The sequence below is a fragment of the Myxine glutinosa genome, chromosome 4, assembly GCF_964187855.1.
Source record: "Myxine glutinosa chromosome 4, kmMyxGlut1.1, whole genome shotgun sequence".
NCBI classification, from domain to species: domain Eukaryota; kingdom Metazoa; phylum Chordata; class Myxini; order Myxiniformes; family Myxinidae; genus Myxine; species Myxine glutinosa.
The window spans coordinates 86,926,555-86,947,806 of NC_136264.1; the positions used below are offsets into that span (position 1 = coordinate 86,926,555).

A 21,252-nucleotide genomic window follows, 5' to 3' on the forward strand; every position below is an offset into this window, starting at 1 on the left:
TAGGGGTTGGAGAGCGAGGAGCTAGGGGTTGGAGAGGAGTGTGAGGGATTGTAGAGGAGTGAGGGATTGGAGAGGAGTGTGTGGGATTGGAGAGGAGTGTGAGGGATTGGAGAGGAGTGTGAATGATTGGAGAGGAGTGTGAATGGTTGGAGAGGTGTGTGAGGGGTTGGAGAGGAGTGTGAGGGGTTGGAAAGGAGTGTGAGGGATTGGAGAGGAGTGTGAGGGATTGGAGAGGAGTGTGAGGAGGTGTTGGAGAGGAGCGAGGGGTTGGAGAGGAGCGAGGGGTTGGAGAGTGAGGAGCGATTGGAGAGGCGAGTGAGGAGCGATTGGAGAGGCGAGTGAGGAGCGATTGGAGAGGAGAGTGAGGAGCGATTGGAGAGGAGAGTGAGGCGCGATTGGAGAGGCAAGTGAGGCGTGATTGGAGGGGAGTATGAGGAATTGAAGAGGAGTGTGACGGATTTGAGAGGAGTGTGAGGGATTTGAGAGGAGTGTGAGGGATTGGAGAGGAGTGCGAAGGACTGGAGAGGCGTGTGAGGGATTGGAGAGGAGTGTGAGGGGTTGGCGAGGAGTGTGAGGGATTGGAGAGGAGTGTGAGGGATTGGAGAGGAGTGTGAGGGATTGGAGAGGAGTGTGAAAGGTTGGAGAGGAGTCTGAGGGATTGGAGAGGAGTGTGAGGAGGTATTGGAGAGGAGTGTGAGGAGGTATTGGAGAGGAGTGTGAGGAAGTGTTGGAGAGGAGTGTGGGGGATTGGAGAGGAGTGTGAGGGATTGGAGGGGAGTGTGAGGGATTGGAGGGGAGTGTGAGGGATTGGAGAGGAGTGTGAGGGATTGGAGAGGAGTGTGAGGGATTGTAGAGGAGTGAGGGATTGTAGAGGAGTGAGGGATTGTAGAGGAGTGAGGGATTGGAGAGGAGTGAGGGATTGGAGAGGAGTGTGAGGGATTGGAGAGGAGTGTGAATGGTTGGAGAGGAGTGTCAGGGGTTGGAGAGGAGAGGAGTGTGAGGGATTGGAGAGGAGTGTGAATGGTTGGAGAGGAGTGTCAGGGGTTGGAGAGGAGAGGAGTGTGAGGGGTTGGAGAGGAGTGTGAGTGGTTGGAGAGGAGTGTGAGGGATTGGAGAGGAGTGTGAGGGATTGGAGAGGAGTGTGAGGGATTGGAGAGGAGTGTGAGGGATTGGAGAGGAGTGTGAATGATTGGAGAGGAGTGTGAATGGTTGGAGAGGAGTGTGAGGGGTTGGAGAGGAGAGGAGTGTGAGGGGTTGGAGAGGAGTGTGAGTGGTTGGAGAGGAGTGTGAGGAGTTGGAGAGGAGTGTGAGGGGTTGGCGAGGAGTGTGAGGGGTTGGCGAGGAGTGTGAGGGGTTGGCAAGGAGTGTGCGGGGTTGGCGAGGAGTGTGAGGAGTTGGCGAGGAGTGTGAGGATTTGTCGAGGAGTGTGAGGGGTTGGAGAGGAGTGTGAGGGGTTGGAGAGGAGTGCGAGGGGTTGGAGAGGAGTGTGAATGGTTGGAGAGGAGTGTGAGGGGTTGGAGAGGAGTGTGAGGGGTTGGAGAGGAGTGTGAGGGGTTGGAGAGGAGTGTGAGGGGTTGTCGATGAGTGGAGAGGAGTGTGAGGCGTTGGAGAGGAGTGCGAGGGGTTGGAGAGGAGTGTGAGGGGTTGGAGAGGAGTGTGAGGAGGTATTGGAGAGGAGTGCGAGGAGGTATTGGAGAGGAGTGGGAGGAGGTTTTGGAGAGAAGTGTGAGGAGGTATTGGAGAGGAGTGTGAGGAGGTATTGGAGAGGAGTGTGAGGAGGTATTGGAGAGGAGTGTGAGAAGGTATTGGAGAGGAGTGTGAGGAGGTATTGGAGAGGAGTGTGAGGAGGTATTGGAGAGGAGTGTGAGGAGGAGTGGCATTGGAGAGGCGTGAGGTTGGAGAGGAGTGAGGGGTCACATATTATGTGAAATAAATAAATTGTGTTCATTACACCATTTTAACCATTTTGTAAAATTTAATGTGCAGCATGTAAATCAAGATGTCCAAATGTCACACACGTCCATACCCGTGGGATTCCCACGGGGGACCCCACTATATATATATATATATATATAATATTGTTGCGGTTCTGAGGAATGTACATATATGATCAATAAAGGTTAAAGGTTTTGCCCCCATAGTTAGTCCACATGCAACACGTAGGCCACCCGAGAACATTAGTTATGTCATAGTATATGTGAGATAAGGACATTTACAATAGTGATACCTGCGTTGTGTATAGAAATAAATAAGAGTAGGTCCCGTTCATTTTGCAGCCCACCCTCCAATCGACCTCGTTGGGCACCATCCAGTCTGCGCCACATTCCCCTTTGCACCCATCCAGTCTGCGCCATATTGCCCCTCACATTAGGATGCTCAAACCAGCCAAATGCCACGAGGTAGGCCTGGAAAAGGGGGAGGAGCGCAAAGTCGGTGTGTGGCCACGTCAAGCAGACGTCAAGGGCGGAGCCGGTAAGAGCCAACAAACCAACCAGGGCTCGGTGGGCATGGCTTAAGGGGCGTGATAAGTGCGCGTCTGGCAAATTCCAGAGGGTTCGCTGGGCAGCGCTATATAAACGCGCACGCAAAGCCCTTCCACAGGACTGGCACAATTCGCGCATTGTAAAAGGGATTATAGAGGACTTATGCGCTTACCAAGAGGACTGACGCAACTGCACTCGTTATATAAGAGGACTCTCGTGCGAAAGAATTGATAAGGACTGAAGGAATATATGGGCTTTGCAAGAGGACTGTTCAGGAGGCCTCATGAGGCAAACGCAGCAAGCAGCGCGTTCGAGTGCATTTATTACATACACGACCGTGGTCGCCAGTAACCGCCAGCCTACTTTCGCCGCATTCCGCCCTGTAATTGTCCGCTCCGGGCGAACGACACGAGGAGAGTTCCTGGCTGCTGCCGCCGGACCATCTGCTGCACGGTATGAGTCGGGGACCGGGACGAGCTGTGGACGCCATCCCTGGACCATCAACCCTAACCATCTACATCCCCGTGTGTGTGTGTGTGTGTGTGTGTGTGTGTGTGTGTGTGTGTGTGTGTGTGTGTGTGTGTGTGTGTGGGCCCGTTTGTCCTGGGATAAGTTAAGATTGTAATAAGGCTGCACTGTGTATTCTGCTTCTTTTTCTTCATTGTACAAAGTGTTAATAAACCAATCTGTTCTTCCTTTCTCCTTAATCCGACCGTATTAGTGATTTCTTCCATTGGGTAAACGTGGCACGATTCGGCACCGCTCAAATCGGGTTAGTTCCTGTTAACAGCTCGGATCACGGCTCGCTATCGCTCGGCGTTTCCACCTAAAACCGTGGTTCGGGCGGAGTTATTTCCTTGCTTCCTGGGAGGCGCCGGTAATTAGGTAATAGGAATAATTCGGCCGACCACCCTATTCAGCGCTGACCGGAAGGAACTTGGCTAGATAAAAGACAAGGGGATTAATCCCCCCTTGGTAAGGGGAAGGCCGACGTTTGAGATCCGCAACATATATATTATATAATATATATTATATAATATATATATAATATATATATATAATATATATATCCACCATTTTATTACCTCGAATGGCTTTGAGGCCTGTTTAGTTAGGCCCATGCTGTCTTTCTCTCTCACACAGGTTTATTTCAATTCTAATTCGATATATCATTTCGTTTTTAACAGTCGCTAACATAGTGTTAGACTCGGTTGCAAAAAAACGGGAAGATAATCCCAAGAAAGTTATATAATCCCTCACACTCCTCTCCACTCTCCACTCACTCACCTCACAATATATATTATATAATATATATTATATAATATATATATATATATATATATATATATATATACATATATACACACACACACACACACACACACACACACACACACACACACACACACACACACACACACACACACACACACACACACACACACGCATACATATATATATATATATATACACATACATACATACATACATATATATACATATATATATACATATATATATACATATATATATACATATATATATACATATATATATACATATATATATATACATATATATATACATATATATATATACATATATACATATATATATATACATATATATAAATATACAGTCATACCCCGTTTTACGCCATTTCGACCTACGTCAAATCCGACTTTACGCCACTCTTCTGGAGTAAATTTCAGTTCAGCGAACGTCATTATGTGCGACTTTACGTCACTCCTACGGACGTGAAAAAAAAAAAATTCCTTAAAAATATATTTCAAATAAATAAAATAGTACATAAATTAACAATAAAAGAAGCTAAAAAACAAGTTAAAATACAATAAAAAGCACATTAAAAATATATTAAAATGTACGTACAGTATGCTGTACGTACGCGCAACTGCTGGTTCTCATTCAAAACAGAGGCGACGTACAGTATTCCTTTACTGTGTCTGTGTTAGCCATGGGTCCTAAGAAGGATAATGCTTGTGTTTCCAAGCGTAATGTGGTTACGATGGAAGATAAGTTAAATCTGATTAAAAGGTATGAAAAAGGTGAAAAAGTGTCGGTCATAGCGCATAGACCTTATCGCGAATCGGAACCGCAATGCGTCATGGGATCGGAAAGGGGCAATAGTATTTCGCTTTGGATTAGGACAAAGCACCGTCTCCCAAGTTTTGTTCGCAAGTGTACAGCCAATACTAGTACCCGACTGCAAAGCCGCAATGAGCCGGCGAAGCCAAAGCCTCTTGCCACTATTTTACCCACCACTGTGGCATCAGTAGGTTAGGTAGTTGGTAGGTGTAGTAGGTACTGTACCTAGTTCAAAATGACACCATTTGCATTCTGGATGAGATTAAAATTGATAAAATTTCCTTCTTGATTAATTCGGTGAATTCTGTCTCAACTTTGGATATTTCCGGCCGTGAAAAACTATCCCCTACGGCCGCGAGATTTCAAAAAAATAATTCTTCGTCAATTTTAGAATATTTGACGCCGTTTTCACCCTCCGAAATGCGTAATAAGCTTTTTTGAAATAATTTTTGAAATGCTCGAATCTCATTGGTTCCGGTGTTTGGTGACGATTTTCGTTGAAGATAACGAGGTTGGTCTTAAAGTATTTTAATGACACATTAGAGGTGCATCAGATTGTGACTCAAACAAAGACGGGTGAAACAAACTCCTATTGAATGTTTTCTCAATTTTTTTATGCATACTTCCGCATCCGCAAGATGGCGGCCTCCATTGAGCGATTTGGTGCGTCACAGCTTCGGAATTATCAAGCCAAGGGATCCAGAATAATCTGGTTTTCAACATAATACGTACGCATTTATTCACAACACCGGCTTCGCCGGTTATAAGTCAAGACCTACTCTCAAGTGCCTCGTTGGTATTACACCTAGCGGAACAATTTCATACATTTCCAAACCTACAGGAGGAAACACGTCGGACAAAAAAATTGTAAAAATGACGAACATTGTAGACAAGTTCCAGCCCGGCGATATTTGTATGGCGATCGAGGTTTCAACATTCAGGAACTGTTCTTGCATAAGCAGGTTGTTTCTCTTCTCCAATGGGAACCCCCCTTTCCCTCAAATATTTCTTTAAATCGCTGGATTTTAATGCCAAAAAACGCTGAATTTCTTTCACATTAGCCATCTTCCTTTCCGTAAACACAGCGTCGATCGTAGACAGACGCTTCCTCTTCTGGGTTCGTGTTTACCTTTCCCCCCTTTTCGATCCCATCATGCTTTGCGGTGGAGCGCCCTCTGTTGATATTTACCGATTCACGATAAGGTCTATGCCTGAGGGCAGCCACGGCCGACGGTATCGACCATCATTCATGATAGGGAACGTATTCTCGCATACGTCACTGAAAAAGCGCCGCCGGCTAAGACTGCTAAAATGTGTGTTTGTGTTCAGAAGAGACGCCATGTTTAAGGTGAATAACATAATCTTATTAATTTTATTTATTATACTTTACAAATTCATTTATTAATTGTGTTCATTACTCATTAAAAAATATGACTGAAATGTATTTTTCGTGTTCTTTAAGGTTTAGCGATAGCGATATACTTTCGCGAGTTATTTACTCTAGTTTTATGGTGTTTGTCTTCATTTTAAGGCATTTTAAAGGCTTTTTTTTTCTTTTCTTTTTTTTGTATACAAGATCGAGGCTCCTGAAAGAGCTAAAAGGCATTACGCCCGGTTTACGTCAAAAACCGAGTTACGTCACGGCTGATGGAACCAATTAATGACGTCGGCGGGGTATTACTGTGTGTGTGTGTGTATATATATATATATCTACAGTATATATATATATATATATATATCTATCTATAATTCCAGTAATCTCTGTACGTTTGTACGTCTGTACGTCTGTTTGTCTGTGACCGCTGTTTCTCGACAACCACGGGTCCGATATACTTTTAACTTGCCAGGTATATTGCTGGGGACCCGAGGATGTGCCTTTTCAAGGTTTCATATTAATCGGACAATTACTTACCGAGCTATGTCCAAAAAACGATTCAACCAATCAGAGAGCAGCGAACGATCGCGTGTGCCGAACGTGGAGGACACACTCTGCCTCGGATGGCACATTTGAGAGCGTATTCATTTATTTCACGTTTGCAAACTATGTTGGCGTTAAACTATGTTTTAAAACTAATAAAACCGAATTTGCGATTCATTCGCTTTCCTGCGCGTTTGTGCACGCGATGGCGATTTCTTTACCAAACTCCGGAAGCCGTTCGCTTTGGACCAAACCATTGCATGTAAATAGAGGGGGGGGATTGTCACCGTACTCGCAAGCCGTTCGCTTTGGACCAAACCATTTCATGTAAATAGAGGGGGGGGATATAATTTTAGATATAGATATAGTACGGGCAATGCCCTAGTATATATAAAGACGGCATTTAATATGGAATTTTTTTTTTTTCTTGACTTGAGTTTACTTTCTTAACTCAGTATATCAATCTAGTGAGTTTCTTTTACACTTTGGTGATTTATTTGTTAAAAGAACCATGTCACTGATTGTCTGTCGCAGCAAGAAGTCAACAACAGGATTATATCACAGGTGGCGTGGCAAAATGTACGGACAGGTGCATTTGATGATTGGCTTCACAGTCGGGTATACAAGGGTTGTTGCGTTCTGTATTAGTGGAAAACTGCTGCACGTCTCCAAAAGTTATTGCCGCTTCCTCTGGAGATGGTCCGTCAACTCGACAATGCTGTTTGTCATGGAGTGGTGGCTTTACGAAATTACGGCATGAAACAGCGTGCTATTGCTCGGCAGTATGGCATCACTCAAGGTCAGGTGTCAAAGATCCTGAAACGAAATGCTCAGAGGGGTGTCCCTACTCCAATACCGAGGCCAGGACGTCCCCGCAGAACCACAAGGAGGGATGATCGCCAGCTGCACCGGTTAGTCCACAATGGCCGTACCAAGTCAGCTTAATCGGCTTAGGGCTGAGTGGCAGCAACTGACAAATGTGCCAGTATCCAGAAGGCTAGTCAACCAACGACTGGTTCAAGCAGGCTATCGTGCCAGGCGTCCCCTGAGAAAGCCACACCTGACCAGACAACACCGCCAGCGCCGATTGCAGTGGGCCATAGAGCACCGTCAATGGCAGCCAGGACACTGGAATCACGTGATCTTCAGTGACGAGTCTAGATTTCTGGTCTATCGTCAAGATGGCCGCGTCCGAGTGCGCAGACAAGTGCATGAAGCCGACAACAAAGATTGTATAGTGCCAAGAGTCCAAGCTGGAGGTGGTGGGGTGACCGTTTGGGCTGCTTTTCATGCAGGGGGAAAAACTGACCTGGTTGTTCTGAATGGAAACCTGAACCAGTTCAAGTACAGGGCCATTCTGGAAGAAACATTGCTTCCATTTGCTCGTGCAGCCTTTCGAGGAAACTTTGTCTTCCAAGATGACAATGCACGGCCTCATCGTGCTCGCATGATCCAACAATTTCTTGCTGACCGTGGTGTAGAGCATATGGAGTGGCCTGCCATGTCCCCGGATATGAATCCGATAGAGAACTTGTGGGCAGAATTAACGTGTCAAATCAACCACTTGGACAAGCAGCCGACCTCTGTGCGTGAATTGCAGCAGGCTATTGTCACTGCATGGCAAGCAATTCCTGTCCAAACCTTGGCAAATCTCGTGAACAGCATGCCTCAACGTGTACGTGCTCTCCTGAATGCTCGTGGGGGTTACACGAAGTACTGAACTGTAATTTTACTGTCCGTAATCCCAGTCGTCATTGAACTTTTGTTTTTGTTAAAAAAAATTTTGGCTAATGTGCAAAATAAAGAGATAGTTCTGGAAAACGTACAGAAGTTTAACACAGTACTGTCCATGAATTGAGTTCGATATCAGTTTACATCACTTTCAAGGATCAATTTATTTGTTTCGAAATGTCAAATGTGGTTTTTGTTTCTTTTAAAGGTCACATTAACAAAATCTAGAATAATTTCAACATAATTCCAATGAACTTTTGGTTCTAAGGCATCTTGAAAAATAAGTTCACCCCCACAAAAAAAATATTCCATATTAAATGCCAAGTCTGCACGCGCGCGCACGCACACACACACACACACACACACACACACACACACACACACACACACACACACACACACACACACACACACACACCAAGATCCAATCACATCTCTCACCAGTAATTGGAGGGACTAACAATCAACTATCCCCTAATCAACTAGCCCAGGTGGCTTTATGATTAAACCCCTGCTTTTCTGGCCAAACATGTTGACATAAAGCAACCAAGAAAAGCTATAGAAGGTAAGCCTTTTGCTGTTTCAAACCATGCCCGAGTTACTCTACAGCTGCAGCCATTTACAAGTAACATATTCACAAGTCCTCCCATGTTGTTTGTCACCCATTCATTGGGTCATTTTACTCGTCATGTCCCTTCATTATGTATTTTTTAAATGCCCATAAACAAAACCATTGTAATATATTTTGCACATGGCTTGCCTATATGTACTCACGGGGAATCAGGATGGCTTGAAAACTACCAACATAGTGTGGCCCAAGTTCAAATATGGCCACAGCAGACATGGCATTCACAACTTCTTCAAAAAGGAAGGTTGGCCCAAGTTGCCAAATGAGCGGAGCCTTGGCACGCTGGCATGGCGGAGTGCCCACATAGGCTACCACAGAGATGCTCGATGGAGAATTTGTTGATCCTGATCCACTTGGTGATGCATGCACGTAGTGAAGCTGAGATTAAAGATGGACATGAAACGAGTGAGAATATAACATTTATATGATCTTACTTTATATAGCAACAATAACATTTCATCCAAAAATAATATTTACTACCAAAGGTAACAGTTTCATGCCCCATAGACCTCAGAAAGCTTCTTCTATGAAGACAATTCTGAAAAACATGCTTTTTCTAATTCTCCATTGTTTTCTCTCTGCCAGTGTTCAATCAAGGCCAGGGAAAGGTGTCTCTTACAGAGCATGAAAATGCTATTCTGGTCATCTCAACGTAAGTGTCACATCGAAACTAGAGATCAAATAACATAATAGCAAGATATAACGAGAAAGGACTTGAAAATTCAAAGCCCGAAAGTATGTATTCAGACGTCTTCTTCTTCTTCTGTATGCTCAAAATAACGAAAACAGTATTTAAAAAATACAAAATGAAAATTGATGATTTTATGCAGCCTTGACCTTTGAGCTTTATATCTAAAAAATAATCAGCTTCCAGCTTTTGATTGGTGAACCAATTCTGTGACACAGTATGCAAATTCTTAAAATTGCAGGTCAATTGGACGAAAAATGACGATTTATGCAATCTTGACCTTTGACATTTTGATCGAAAAAAAAACAATCAGCTTCTAGCCTTTGATTGGTGAACCAATTCCGTGAACTCATTCCATGACCCAATAAGCAAATTCTTTAAATTTCAGGTCAATCGGATTAAAATTTATGTTTTATGTGACGCTGACCTTTAACCTTTTGAAAGTTATTAATTTGCCTTCTCCATATTCTCCCATTAAAGCTTTGTTGAAAATTTGATGACAAAACTCAATTGGCAAATTGAAATTTCAGGTCAATTGGATGAAAATGTAAGATTTTATGTGACACTGACCTTTGACCTTTTGACAAAATAATGAATTTGCTTTCGCTGTATCATCATAACAAAGCTTTTGTGAAAATTTGATGTGTCATTTGTAAGTGACAAGAAAAAAATAGTTCTGACATGCAGTTCTGAATCTTACCAACAGTTCTGACATGCATGTGCTATCTGATTTTTTCTACAGTGTGCTTCAACTAATGGTATTAACGTCATAATTTATATGCACCCGTGAACTCTTTAATACGACTCGACTATTCACAGGCATTACCCACATGTATGGAATACTGGTACGATAGGCTACATTATCTATTTTTTTTGTCCGTTCATTGTTGGACTTTACAATATGAAATGCAAAATACCTTGGCTGAGCCAATAAGCTGCCCATTCACATAGACAGTTGCGGTACTGTTCTTAAGTACACCTTTGCCCAAAGTCACCACCAAATGGTGCCAGTGGCCTTCCTGGGAAAGCTCGGGGCAGCAAAGCCGAGCAGATGGCGGCAGCAACTCGTAGCCACAACCCTCGTCCAATGAACCGATTCCTGAAACCAAATAATTATGAAAAGACGTCAGATATTGAAAAGGAAATTTGAAAAAAAATGTAAAGATATATATGTGTATAAAAGACCCTGAGAACTCCGAAGACCCAAAGGACACCAAAAACCAAAAAGACACCAAAGACCTTCAAAGACCCCCAAAAAAACCAAAGACCCTTAAACACCCATAAGACCCAGAGGAACCAAAAGACTCCAAAGACCAAAAAGACCGAGGGGACCTGAAACTCCCCGGGGACTCCAAAGACCCAAAATACCCAAAACACCCTTTAGACCCCAAAGACCTTTCAGACCCAAAATACCCGGAGGAATTTCCAAGGGCCCCTGCCATTATGTTTTCAAAGGACATTCCTGTTAAACTCTCCAAATATTTCACACTCTATTGCAAACTAATTCCCTTACTGATGAAACCGGGTTATTTGCTCATATTTGTATGTATATACAGTCACGTGAAAAAGTAAGTACACCCCATGTAAAGTTTTGACTTTTTCAACATACAGCTATTTGATCTTCATTTCAACAATATTGATAGATAAAGGTGATATAATATAACAAATATCATGAAACATTTACATTTTGTAATCCATTGTATAATTTAAATAAACATAAATGCAAATTTCGCATGTGGAAAAAGTAAGTACACCCTTGGCTCTAATAGGTGGTATTGCCCCCTTTGGCAGAAACAACCTCAAGTAGGCGTTTCTTATAACTGTCCACCATTCTCTGACATCGACTGGGAGAAATTTTTGCCCACTCCTCCATGCAGAATTCTTTCAGCTGTGCGATGTTTGAGGGGTTTCTTGCATGCACAGCTCGTTTCCAATCCCCCCACAACATCTCGATGGGATTTAGATCCGGGCTTTGACTTGGCCATTCCAGAACCCTCCATTTCTTTCTTTTCAGCCATTCCTTGGTGGATTTACTAGTATGTTTAGGGTCATTGTCATGTTGCAAGGTCCACCTTCGGTTGAGCTTCAACTCTCCGACAGATGGCCTCACATTATCCTCAAGCCTCTCTGGTACAATGAAGAATTAATAGTGGATTATATGATGGTGAGCTGCCCCAAACCATAATATTTCCACCACCATGCTTTACAGTTGGTATCAGGTTCTTGTGGTCAAATGCTGTCTTTGGTTTTCGTGAAACATGTCTTCTGGTACTGTGGCCAAATAGCTCCAACCTTTGACTCATCTGTCCAGAACACATTGTTCCAGAAGTGCTGGTCTTTGCCTAGGTGTTCATTGGCAGACTTTAGTCTTGCCCTGATGTTCTTTCTGGACAGCAAAGGTTTCCTCCTGGCACACCTCCCATGTAGATAAAATTTGTGCAGCCTCTTTCTAATGATTGCCTCGTGCACTTTCACATCAACAGTGGCAAGAGCTACCTGTAGGTCCCGTGATGACATTCTGGGGTTCTTCGAGACTTCTTTCGGCATCTTTCGGTATGCTCTCGGGCTGAACTTGCTGGGGCGGCCTGGCCTGAACAAGTTGGCAGTTGTTTGGAATCTTCTCCACTTGTGGATGATTTTCTGGACAGTCGAATGATTGATTTCAAATTGTTTGGAGATCTTTTTAAATCCCTTCCCAGACTCGTCGGCATCTATAACCTTCTTTCTGAAGGTCCCAGAGAGCTCTTTTGATCTAGGCATGGTGACGCCGCACACTTCAAAAACAAAGAGCAAACCAAACTAAATGTCTAAGGTTTAAATAAGACAGGTTCCTCCAAGATCCTCTCTAACGATGTTCGAATCATTTGCACCTGAGCTGGTGCACCTGATTCTCATTTTAGGTATTTGAAGTAGTGATAAATGTGGGGGTGTACTTACTTTTTCCACATGCAAAATTTGCATTTATGTTTATTTAAATTATACAATGGACTACAAAATGTAAATGTTTCATGATATTTGTTATATTATATCACATTTATCTTTCAATAATGTTGAAATGAAGATCAAATAGCTGTATGTTGAAATATGTTGAAAAAGTCAAAACTTTACATGGGGTGTACTTACTTTTTCACGTGACTGTATATATATTTATATATATTGTTGTGGATATGAGAATTGTGTTTTCTTTATTGTGTAGTAAATGGTAAAATATCACCCTCCTTCCTCCAGTTGTGTATAAAGGTCAAAAGGGCATCCCTTAGTTAGGTCATATACAATCATGTTAGCCAATCATAGATTTCCTCCTTGTTGGTAGTTATTTCCTTATTCCGTGTATTAGGCTAAGGCTTTGTCTTCCATTAATTAATACTCCATTGCACCGAATTCAAATAGATAGATCCCCTTTCATTCCCATTCCCAAAGCCTCTATTGCCAACTGCATTTATTGCCAACTGCATTTGCCACCATTACGGCGTGGTCAGCTCGGGGAAGAAGGGCGTGCCCACCCATCGTCATCAAGGGTGGAGCCAGAGAGCCCGTGCCCACCAATCGGCACTGCAGAGAGCGACCCGATGGGCGTTTCCAAAAGGCCGGCGGCTTGATCGCCACGCGCCTCATAAAAGGGGGTTGGGAGGGACTGCTTAAGCAGATGAGTGAGGAGTCCACCGCAGTTGAGTCCACCGCAGCTGAGTCCACCGCAGTTGAGTTGAGCTTTGACGGCAGTTTCGACCCGCTGCTACAAAGCAACGCCGCCGTGCGAACCAGATTGAGGAGGGTCGGCGGCCGCTCACCTCGGGCCTTGCCGTTTACACGAACAGGACCCGCATCCTTCCAGCTCTGTGGACCACCTGGACCATCCCCTCCTTCCAGCCAATCGTTCCTGCCTTCATTCCCCATTCGTGTGAGTCTGTCTTTTGTTTGTTCTGTCCTGGGTTAAGACTGTAATAGATAAGCTAGAATTTTCACTGTGTCCGCTTCTTCTTCTGTTTTTATTTTATTATCCTTCCTCCTCCTTGGTTTATTTTGGTTGTAAATAGTAGTAATAAATTATAGTCGTATTTCAAACCCTTTTTGTCTTCTTCTTCTTCACATCCGTCGTTTTTGTCTTTTCCCCATTGAATACCTGTGGCACGATTTGGCCAACGTTTGAGAATCGGGTCTAGTCATTGTTAACGGTTCGTGCCGCGGCTGCCATCCGCTCGGCAAATTACCATCTTATCCGCGGTCGCGAACGAGGCTGTGCACCGCCCTTTCCGGAGGTCGCGGTGCAGCTTCAGGGACCACGTCGGTCAGTAACAAACGAGGGGACTAATCCCCCCTCAAAGGGGAACCATAGGCCGACGTCAGGTTCCGTAACAATTGGTGTCGGGAGCGAGATACGGACCTGAAGCGCTTAGCGCGCTCAAATTACGAGTGGGCCGAAATTTTGTTTTATAAAATCCGAAATTTCAAAATCGTGCCATGGATGGTCAAGATGATCGGATGCCGGTGGAGGAACTAGAAGAGGGGTTAGGGGTAACCCAGGACCAGAGGGAAAAAATGGAGGAGAGAAATGATAATGTGGTTGAGGAGGTGTCAGGTGCACAAAATGGTGACCTCGCGCACGTGGTTGCAGCGGCACCAAATTTAGCGGCGCCCGTGACCGTAGCAGCACCGGTGGATTTGAACCTTTTTATGATGCAAATGGAGGCCCTTATGGCCAAGAATAGTGAGCAATTGGGAAACCAAATCGTCGGGTTGGAAAGCAGAATGAGGGACGAAAGGAGGGCTCAGAGAGAAAAAATTGGGCAATCTAATTGAAGGGTGTTGTAATAGAATAAAAGGGGACAAATTGAAGGACATAACTGCCCAGGCCAAAGAAGTAAATGAGGGACTGGCGAGGGACAAGGCCAGGTATGAGGCAAAGCGGGTGGAAAGGGACAGAGACCGCAGGTTGGGCGAGCAGGTCCCACGGGTGCACGAGGAGGTAAAGCGGGTCGAGGAGCACTGGTTGGGCGAAGTGGAGAAAAGCACGGGTAAAATGACCGGGGTAGAAATCGCGACCCAGGGTAAGGGGCAGCCGGCGACCGCTGAGGTAGAAGAGGGAATTTTATTAAAGCCAGCGGTCGTCGTGGTGAATAAAGAAAAAGAAATAATGGGTATAGTTAAAATTGAAGAGACGACGGAGGTAGCCCAGGAATCGGAGGAATGAATGGAAACTGTACAAAGTCCGTGCTCGCATCCTGCTGCTGTGCTCATTAATCCTTATGAAGATTTGCAGGTATTGGTGCAGGGAGGAAGAAGAACCCCGAAGGTGAGACGGGCTGTGTGTGGTGCCGGGAGATTTTGTAAGAGGGGGTTTGGCGCGAAGAGAATTGTCGCGCGCTTGGGATCGAGGAAGCATCCGGGCGTTGGTGAAGGGTCCCGTGTGAGTGGAAATGGCACGCGTGGGAGGAAAAGGTGTGCGTCGGCGAGTGGGTGTGTTATAAAGTGTGGGAGTGAAACTGAGTGTGAGCGGGAATGCACGACGGAGTGCACGTGCGAGGGTGAGAGTGACCCAGAGAGTGAGTTGGTGGTGGCGCGAGTGCGAGAGAGCACATCGGAGCGCGAGTGTAAAACCGAGTGCGAGCGGCAATGCACGTCGGAGGGCATGGAGTGTACGTGCGAGGGTGAGAGTGAGTTGGTGGAGGAGCGGGTGAGAGGAAGCACGCTTGGGATGAACGGCGAGAGTGTGCGAGAAAGCACACCTGAGTTGGTTGTGGCGCGGGTGTGAGAGAGAGCACATCGGAGCACGTTAGTGGGTGGATGCAAGACTGCACGCCCATGATGAGTGTTACGGAGGACGTAACGGAGGAGAGTGCGCAAGACGGCGCGCGAGGTGTGTTAAGGAAGTGTGCGAACGGCGAGTGTGCGCGAGAGGTGTGGTGTGTAACAGGGAGTGCGGAGGTGGAATGGACGGAGTGTGTGGGATGCACTGGAGGCGCAGAGACGCCGGGCTTTGTGAGTGTGAAACGGGTCGCGTGGTGTGAGCATGCAAGTGAAGCATCGACGTTGACCGGGTTAGCAGCTAGGGCGACGGATAGCGGGCGCTCGGTGCGCTTTGTTGGATGCGAAGCCTCGCGCGGGGCGCGCTTTGTTGGATGCAAAGCCTCGCGCGGGGCGCGCTTTGTTGGATGCGGAGCTTCGCGCGGATCGATGCTGTGTCGCCCCGCTTCGGAGCGTCGCGCACGATTAGGGCCTGGCCCCGCCCCGCACGGTCGAGTCCGGGCCTTGTCGGGCGAGGCGACCGGTCCAGTTCAAGGGCGAGGAGGAAGCAGAAACGGAGCCCCCTGGCGGGGGCGGGGTTCCGACCGGGCGAGATTGAGTCATCGGGCCCGGGAACACAAGGTACCGCGCCGAGATGGTGCGTGGAATCTCGGCCCGACCAAACCACCTCCCTTGAACCGAAAGCCAGACGGATTCAACCTGCAGGCGAGCAAACCACCCGCGTTCATTGCTCGGCTGTGCGAAGCCGGGCTTCGAGAATGTAACGACGCACCGAGGCTCAAGTTTAATGGACGGTGATGATGATAGTGTTTTTGATCCGAAATTTAAAAAAGTGAATAGAATTGGCAATGATTGGAAAATTTTTGATTTGCAGGAATTGGATGAACAAAATTGATAGTGATAGTGAGAGGTGCCCGATGTGGTGGGATGGCAACTCTGCCATCCCTCACAGGGGGGGCAAAGGAGCACGAGGTTTATGGGGTTGGCAGTGAAAACTAGCCCGGGAGGGTTAGGATATAGTGTGTAGGGACCTAGAGATGACCATAGGTAACGGTAAGGTTAGGTAGTAACAATGATAGCTGTAGTGCGGACGCAGGTAGATTAGTTTGGATTATAATGATGAGGGAGCGCAATAGTTTAAAGGGGCGACTGGGAAGCGCAAGTTCCAGAGGGGAGTAGTTAGATGAGATGATGCCGAGTGTTTGAGGATCGAAAGTGTATTGAGCGTGGAAGTGTATGGTGCAGTGAGTGAGGAACAAGTGAGATTGCACAGGTGTGCAACTGAACAGGTGTATGGAGCAGGGTATGAGTGAGTGATGGCGATGTGTGTTGTGTTGACCAAATGGTCCAGGGAGGAAGGAGGGTGCAGGAAGCACCAGTAGGAGTGATTGCACAGGTGTGCAACTGCAGGTGCATGGAGAATGGTTGTGTGAAATACATGGAGTGTGGAATATATGGAGTAGGGAATGGATGGTATGGAGTGAGTATGGTGGAAACTGTGGAGTGGAGTGGATGGTGCGAAGGTGTGGATGGGCGAAAGGAAGATGGACCCCCATCACGAATACCCGGGGAGGGTAGTGTAAGTGTTAGGTAGAGGGTATAGGTAAATTGTGGTTGGATATTGGCATCTGTGGTGCGTGTGGAAGAATGGAGTTTGGATGGGTGCATTAGTGACGTGGAAATGGCTGGGCGTGTGGCCTGTTAGTGTGTGTAGTTGTATGGACACTCCGCCACTGTGCGGATGTCGGCCAGGTGAGGCCGCAGGTGGGCTCTGGGAGCCGGTAGAGTTGTTGTGGATGGGGCCCGAGGATCCGGAAGACGGACCCGGGTAGCCCAGTGCCAGAGAGCACCGAGGAGTGACAGAGCCAGGAGGGGCCTTCCCCAATTAGATAGGTTAGGTGAGGAGCAGGTAAGCTCGGAGGCAACTACAGTGGTGGAGGTGTGCAGGTGGGTAGACCTGCTGGGAGAGCCACACGCCCCAGGCCTGAAATTGTGCAAGGGCACAGGGAGTTGAATCGGGGGAGTGAGACCCCAAATTGAGGAAGCAGAACAGTTTGGTCAATGGGAATTGGTTCTTAAAACCGCATAGAGTGTAAGTTGGCCAATGGATTGGCAGGGAAGACCCCGGGTAGTGTAAAGTGTGTTAATGTCAGTTAGAGGATAGTTAGGATGGAAATCTCCTCACACCATCTGCATCCACTCACCTGAGGTGACAGAACTCCGCACCATGCCATGTTTTTGTTATTTTATTGTGCAAATGTTTGGATTGTGAGACGCATCATGACGTGGGTGTGACATTGTGCTGTGTTCCATCTCTTCCTCCTTATGAGGATTGATGAGGAATTGGGTGATGGCAAATTTTGAAGTAGTGGGAGTAAAGACGAATTTGGTGTAGGGGAAATATGGGGAAGACGAGACATTAGTGACGAATTTCTAAATGTGTAGATTGTTGTAAATATGGGGTAAGGGCAAGGGTAGAGTAGGTAACAGGGGGGGTGACGTACGGTAGGGACGAGCTTTCCTCCGCTCCGTCTCCATACGCACCTCGCCTTGCATTGCCTTTATTGATGTGTACCCTTGTGACCTTACCCCTCGCTCACCTGTCTTCCCCCCCCCCCCCCCCTTGTCTCCCACACGAGGACTGTGCGCCACTGGGCGCCGAGGGGAGCGTGCAGGAGTCCGCCATTGTGCGCCCGAAACTCTCGCAACCACAGCTGTCTGCATCGATGCACCACCTTATGGACCACATGTCTGTGGCTGAGCACCACTGATGGACCCCATGGGTTGGGGCATGGCCCCTCTGCTGGAACCGGCCATGAAGGCCCGAGATCTTGCTGGCGGACCTTGGTCACAGGGCACCGATGCCACACAGGTGAACCACAATAGTCGGCCCTGTGGGCGATAAATAAATAAAAGATGGACGCATTGTGTGCACTTTTATTATGTCCAAATAGGCCGCCAGCAAAGAAGTTGACAACATCTGTAAGAATACCAATGGCCAGCAGAGGGAGCCGAAGAGCAAGACACCACCAAGGGTTTGTTGTTTTTATTTTTATTGAACTGAGATGACTGTGCACCAAAGGGTGCTTTGTGGTGCTTGATGGTGTTTTTGGTGCGTTGTGGGTGCTTTCTGGTGCGTCGATGCAGGGCAGACTGTCTCTCCCCCAAACGAACAATCACAGGTCCTGGGTTGCGTATTGTAAATAAAAGTAGCGTCAACTGTAAATAATACTCCCCCCATCGTAAGTGTTTTAGTTTGAAGACCATTCCGCAATTCGGTTAGCTGTGGGCGTAAATCTGTTAGGCAGGGTGCAATGGAGCAGCGGGACATATTTATTTATGTTTTAAAACTGTCACACTCAGGGTCAGGTTAAATGTAGAGGGAACTACACCTACGTGCCACACTAAAAGTAAAGGTAATAGGCCCGGGACGTGCCTAAGAGGAGGAGGGTGCAGTGTTGTGGATATGAGAATTGTGTTTTCTTTATTGTGTAGTAAATGGTAAAATATCACCCTCCTTCCTCCAGTTGTGTATAAAGGTCAAAAGGGCGTCCCTTAGTTAGGTCATATACAATCACGTTAGCCAATCATAGATTTCCTCCTTGTTGGTAGTTATTTCCTTATTCTGTGTGTTAGGTTAAGGCTTTGTCTTCCATTAATTAATACTCCATTGCACCGAATTCAAAAAGATAGATCCCCTTTCATTCCCATTCCCAAAGCCTCTATTGCCAACTGCATTTATTGCCAACTGCATTTGCCGCCATTACGGCGTGGTCAGCTCGGGGAAGAAGGGCGTGCCCGCCCATCGTCATCAAGGGTGGAGCCAGAGAGCCCGTGCCCACCAATCGGCACTGCGGAGAGTGACCCGATGGGCGTTTCCAAAAGGCCGGCGGCTTGATCACCATGCGCCTCATAAAAAGGGGTTGGGAGGGACTGCTTAAGCAGATGAGTGATGAGTCCACCGCAGTTGAGTCCACCACAGTTGAGTCCACCACAGCTGAGTCCACCGCAGTTGAGTTGAGCTTTGACGGCAGTTTCGACCCGCTGCTACGAAGCAACGCCGCCGTGCGAACCAGATTGAGGAGGGTCGGCGGCCGCTCACCTCGGGCCTTGCCGTTTACATGAACAGGACCCGCATCCTTCCAGCTCTGTGGACCACCTGGACCATCCCCTCCTTCCAGCCAATCGTTCCTGCCTTCATTCCCCATTCGTGTGAGTCTGTCTTTTGTTTGTTCTGTCCTGGGTTAATTAAGACTGTAATAGATAAGCTAAAATTTTCACTGTGTCCGCTTCTTCTTCTGTTTTTATTTTATTATCCTTCCTCCTCCTTGGTTTCTTTTGGTTGTAAATAGTAGTAATAAATTATAGTCGTATTTCAAACCCTTTTCGTCTTCTTCTTCTTCACATCCGTCGTCTTTGTCTTTTCCCCATTGAATACCTGTGGTACGATTTGGCCAACGTTTGAGAATCGGGTCTAGTCATTGTTAACGGTTCGTGCCGCGGCTGCCATCCGCTCGGCAAATTACCATCTTATCCGCAGTCGCGAACGAGGCTGTGCACCGCCCTTTCCGGAGGTCGCGGTGCAGCTTCAGGGACCACGTCGGTCAGTAACAAACGAGGGGACTAATCCCCCCTCAAAGGGGAACCATAGGCCGACGTCGGGTTCCGCAACAATATTATATTTATATATATTTATATATATATTATTATGTATATATATTTTCAGTTCATGAGGGATCTGTTGGAGCCGTCTCGAGGTGGTGTACTGAAGGTACCAAAGGAAGAGCTGGAAGGTCACCTGCGTGTCACGTATGCAGACACAAGGAGGAACGAAGTGGTGGAGGACATCGAAGGATTGGTGAGACCGACAGAGCCAGGTGTTCCATTTGATTTGTCAGAGCCAAAGATGTCTGAGATTGAGGCAGTTTTGAGGAATGCACGGGCGGCATCGGCTCCAGGACCAGGACCAGGTGGAGTGCCATACAAGGTGTTTAAGAGTTGTGAAGGCATCAGGCAGTATCTGTGGAAGGCTCTGAAGGTGGTATGGAGGCAAGGAGTGGTGCCCAGTCAATGGACGAGGGCGGAAGGAGTTTATATTCCAAAGCAGGAGGAGGCTGTGACACTGGAGCAGTTTAGACCAATATCATTGCTCGATGTAGATGAGAGGATATTGATGAGTGTCTTTGCGGCACGGCTCTCAGGCTTCATCAGAGGGAATGGTTTTGTGGATCGTTCTGTGCAGAAGGCAGGAATACCAGGATCACCAGGCTGCATTGAACACTCGGCAATGGTCTGGCAAGTGTTACAGGAGGCAAAGAGGCAAAGGAAGGATGTAGTGATGGTATGGCTGGATTTGGAGAATGCATATGGGTCAGTGCCGCATGCCTTGATCAGGTATGCCATGGATTTCTTTTGGGTGCCACGGAGATTTTGGGATTTTTTGATGGCATATTATGATCAGTTTTGGATGCGGTTTGCGACACAATCCTATGTAACAGAGTGGCAGAAGTTGGAAGTGGGGATCCCGATGGGATGTACCATCTCCCCTATTTTGTTTGTGCTGGTTATGGAGTTGTTGATACGTGCGGTGAGTGGACATGGGAAAGAAGTGGAGCTAGCCCCTGGTCAGAGGTTGCCAGCAATGTTTGCTTTCATGGATGACCTGACAGTTGTCCAACAGTCCGCTGATGCAGCAGTGGAGGTACTGGGACGACAGGAAAGGTTGATGCGGTGGGCAAGAATGGGATTTAAAGCAAGAAAGTCGAGGAGTGTGGTAGTGAGACGAGGAGTGGTGGATAACATGCACAGGTTTGAGCTGGGAGGGGAGGTGGTTCCATCATTGGTAGAGGCCCCTGTGAAGAGCTTGGGAAGATGGTATACAGTGGAGTTGAATGATGTGGGAAGAGTGGAGGAGGTCAGAAACAAGCTTTTGAGAGGTTTGAAGAGGATTGATGGA

The 21,252-nt window shown here is 46.7% G+C and overlaps 1 protein-coding gene across 1 annotated transcript in view; it reads right to left on the reverse strand.

Annotated features, from left to right (window-relative positions):
- The window catches only part of WDFY3 (WD repeat and FYVE domain containing 3), a 303,904-nt gene that overhangs the window by 140,150 nt on the left and 142,502 nt on the right, over positions 1–21,252 (reverse strand). Inside the window, exons 20-21 of the mRNA XM_078775265.1 lie at positions 10,472–10,653; positions 9,013–9,244 (exon numbers count right to left, since the gene is read on the reverse strand). Of these exons, the coding sequence (XP_078631391.1) occupies positions 9,013–9,244; positions 10,472–10,653 (414 nt within the window). The remainder of the gene's footprint in view (positions 1–9,012; positions 9,245–10,471; positions 10,654–21,252) is intronic.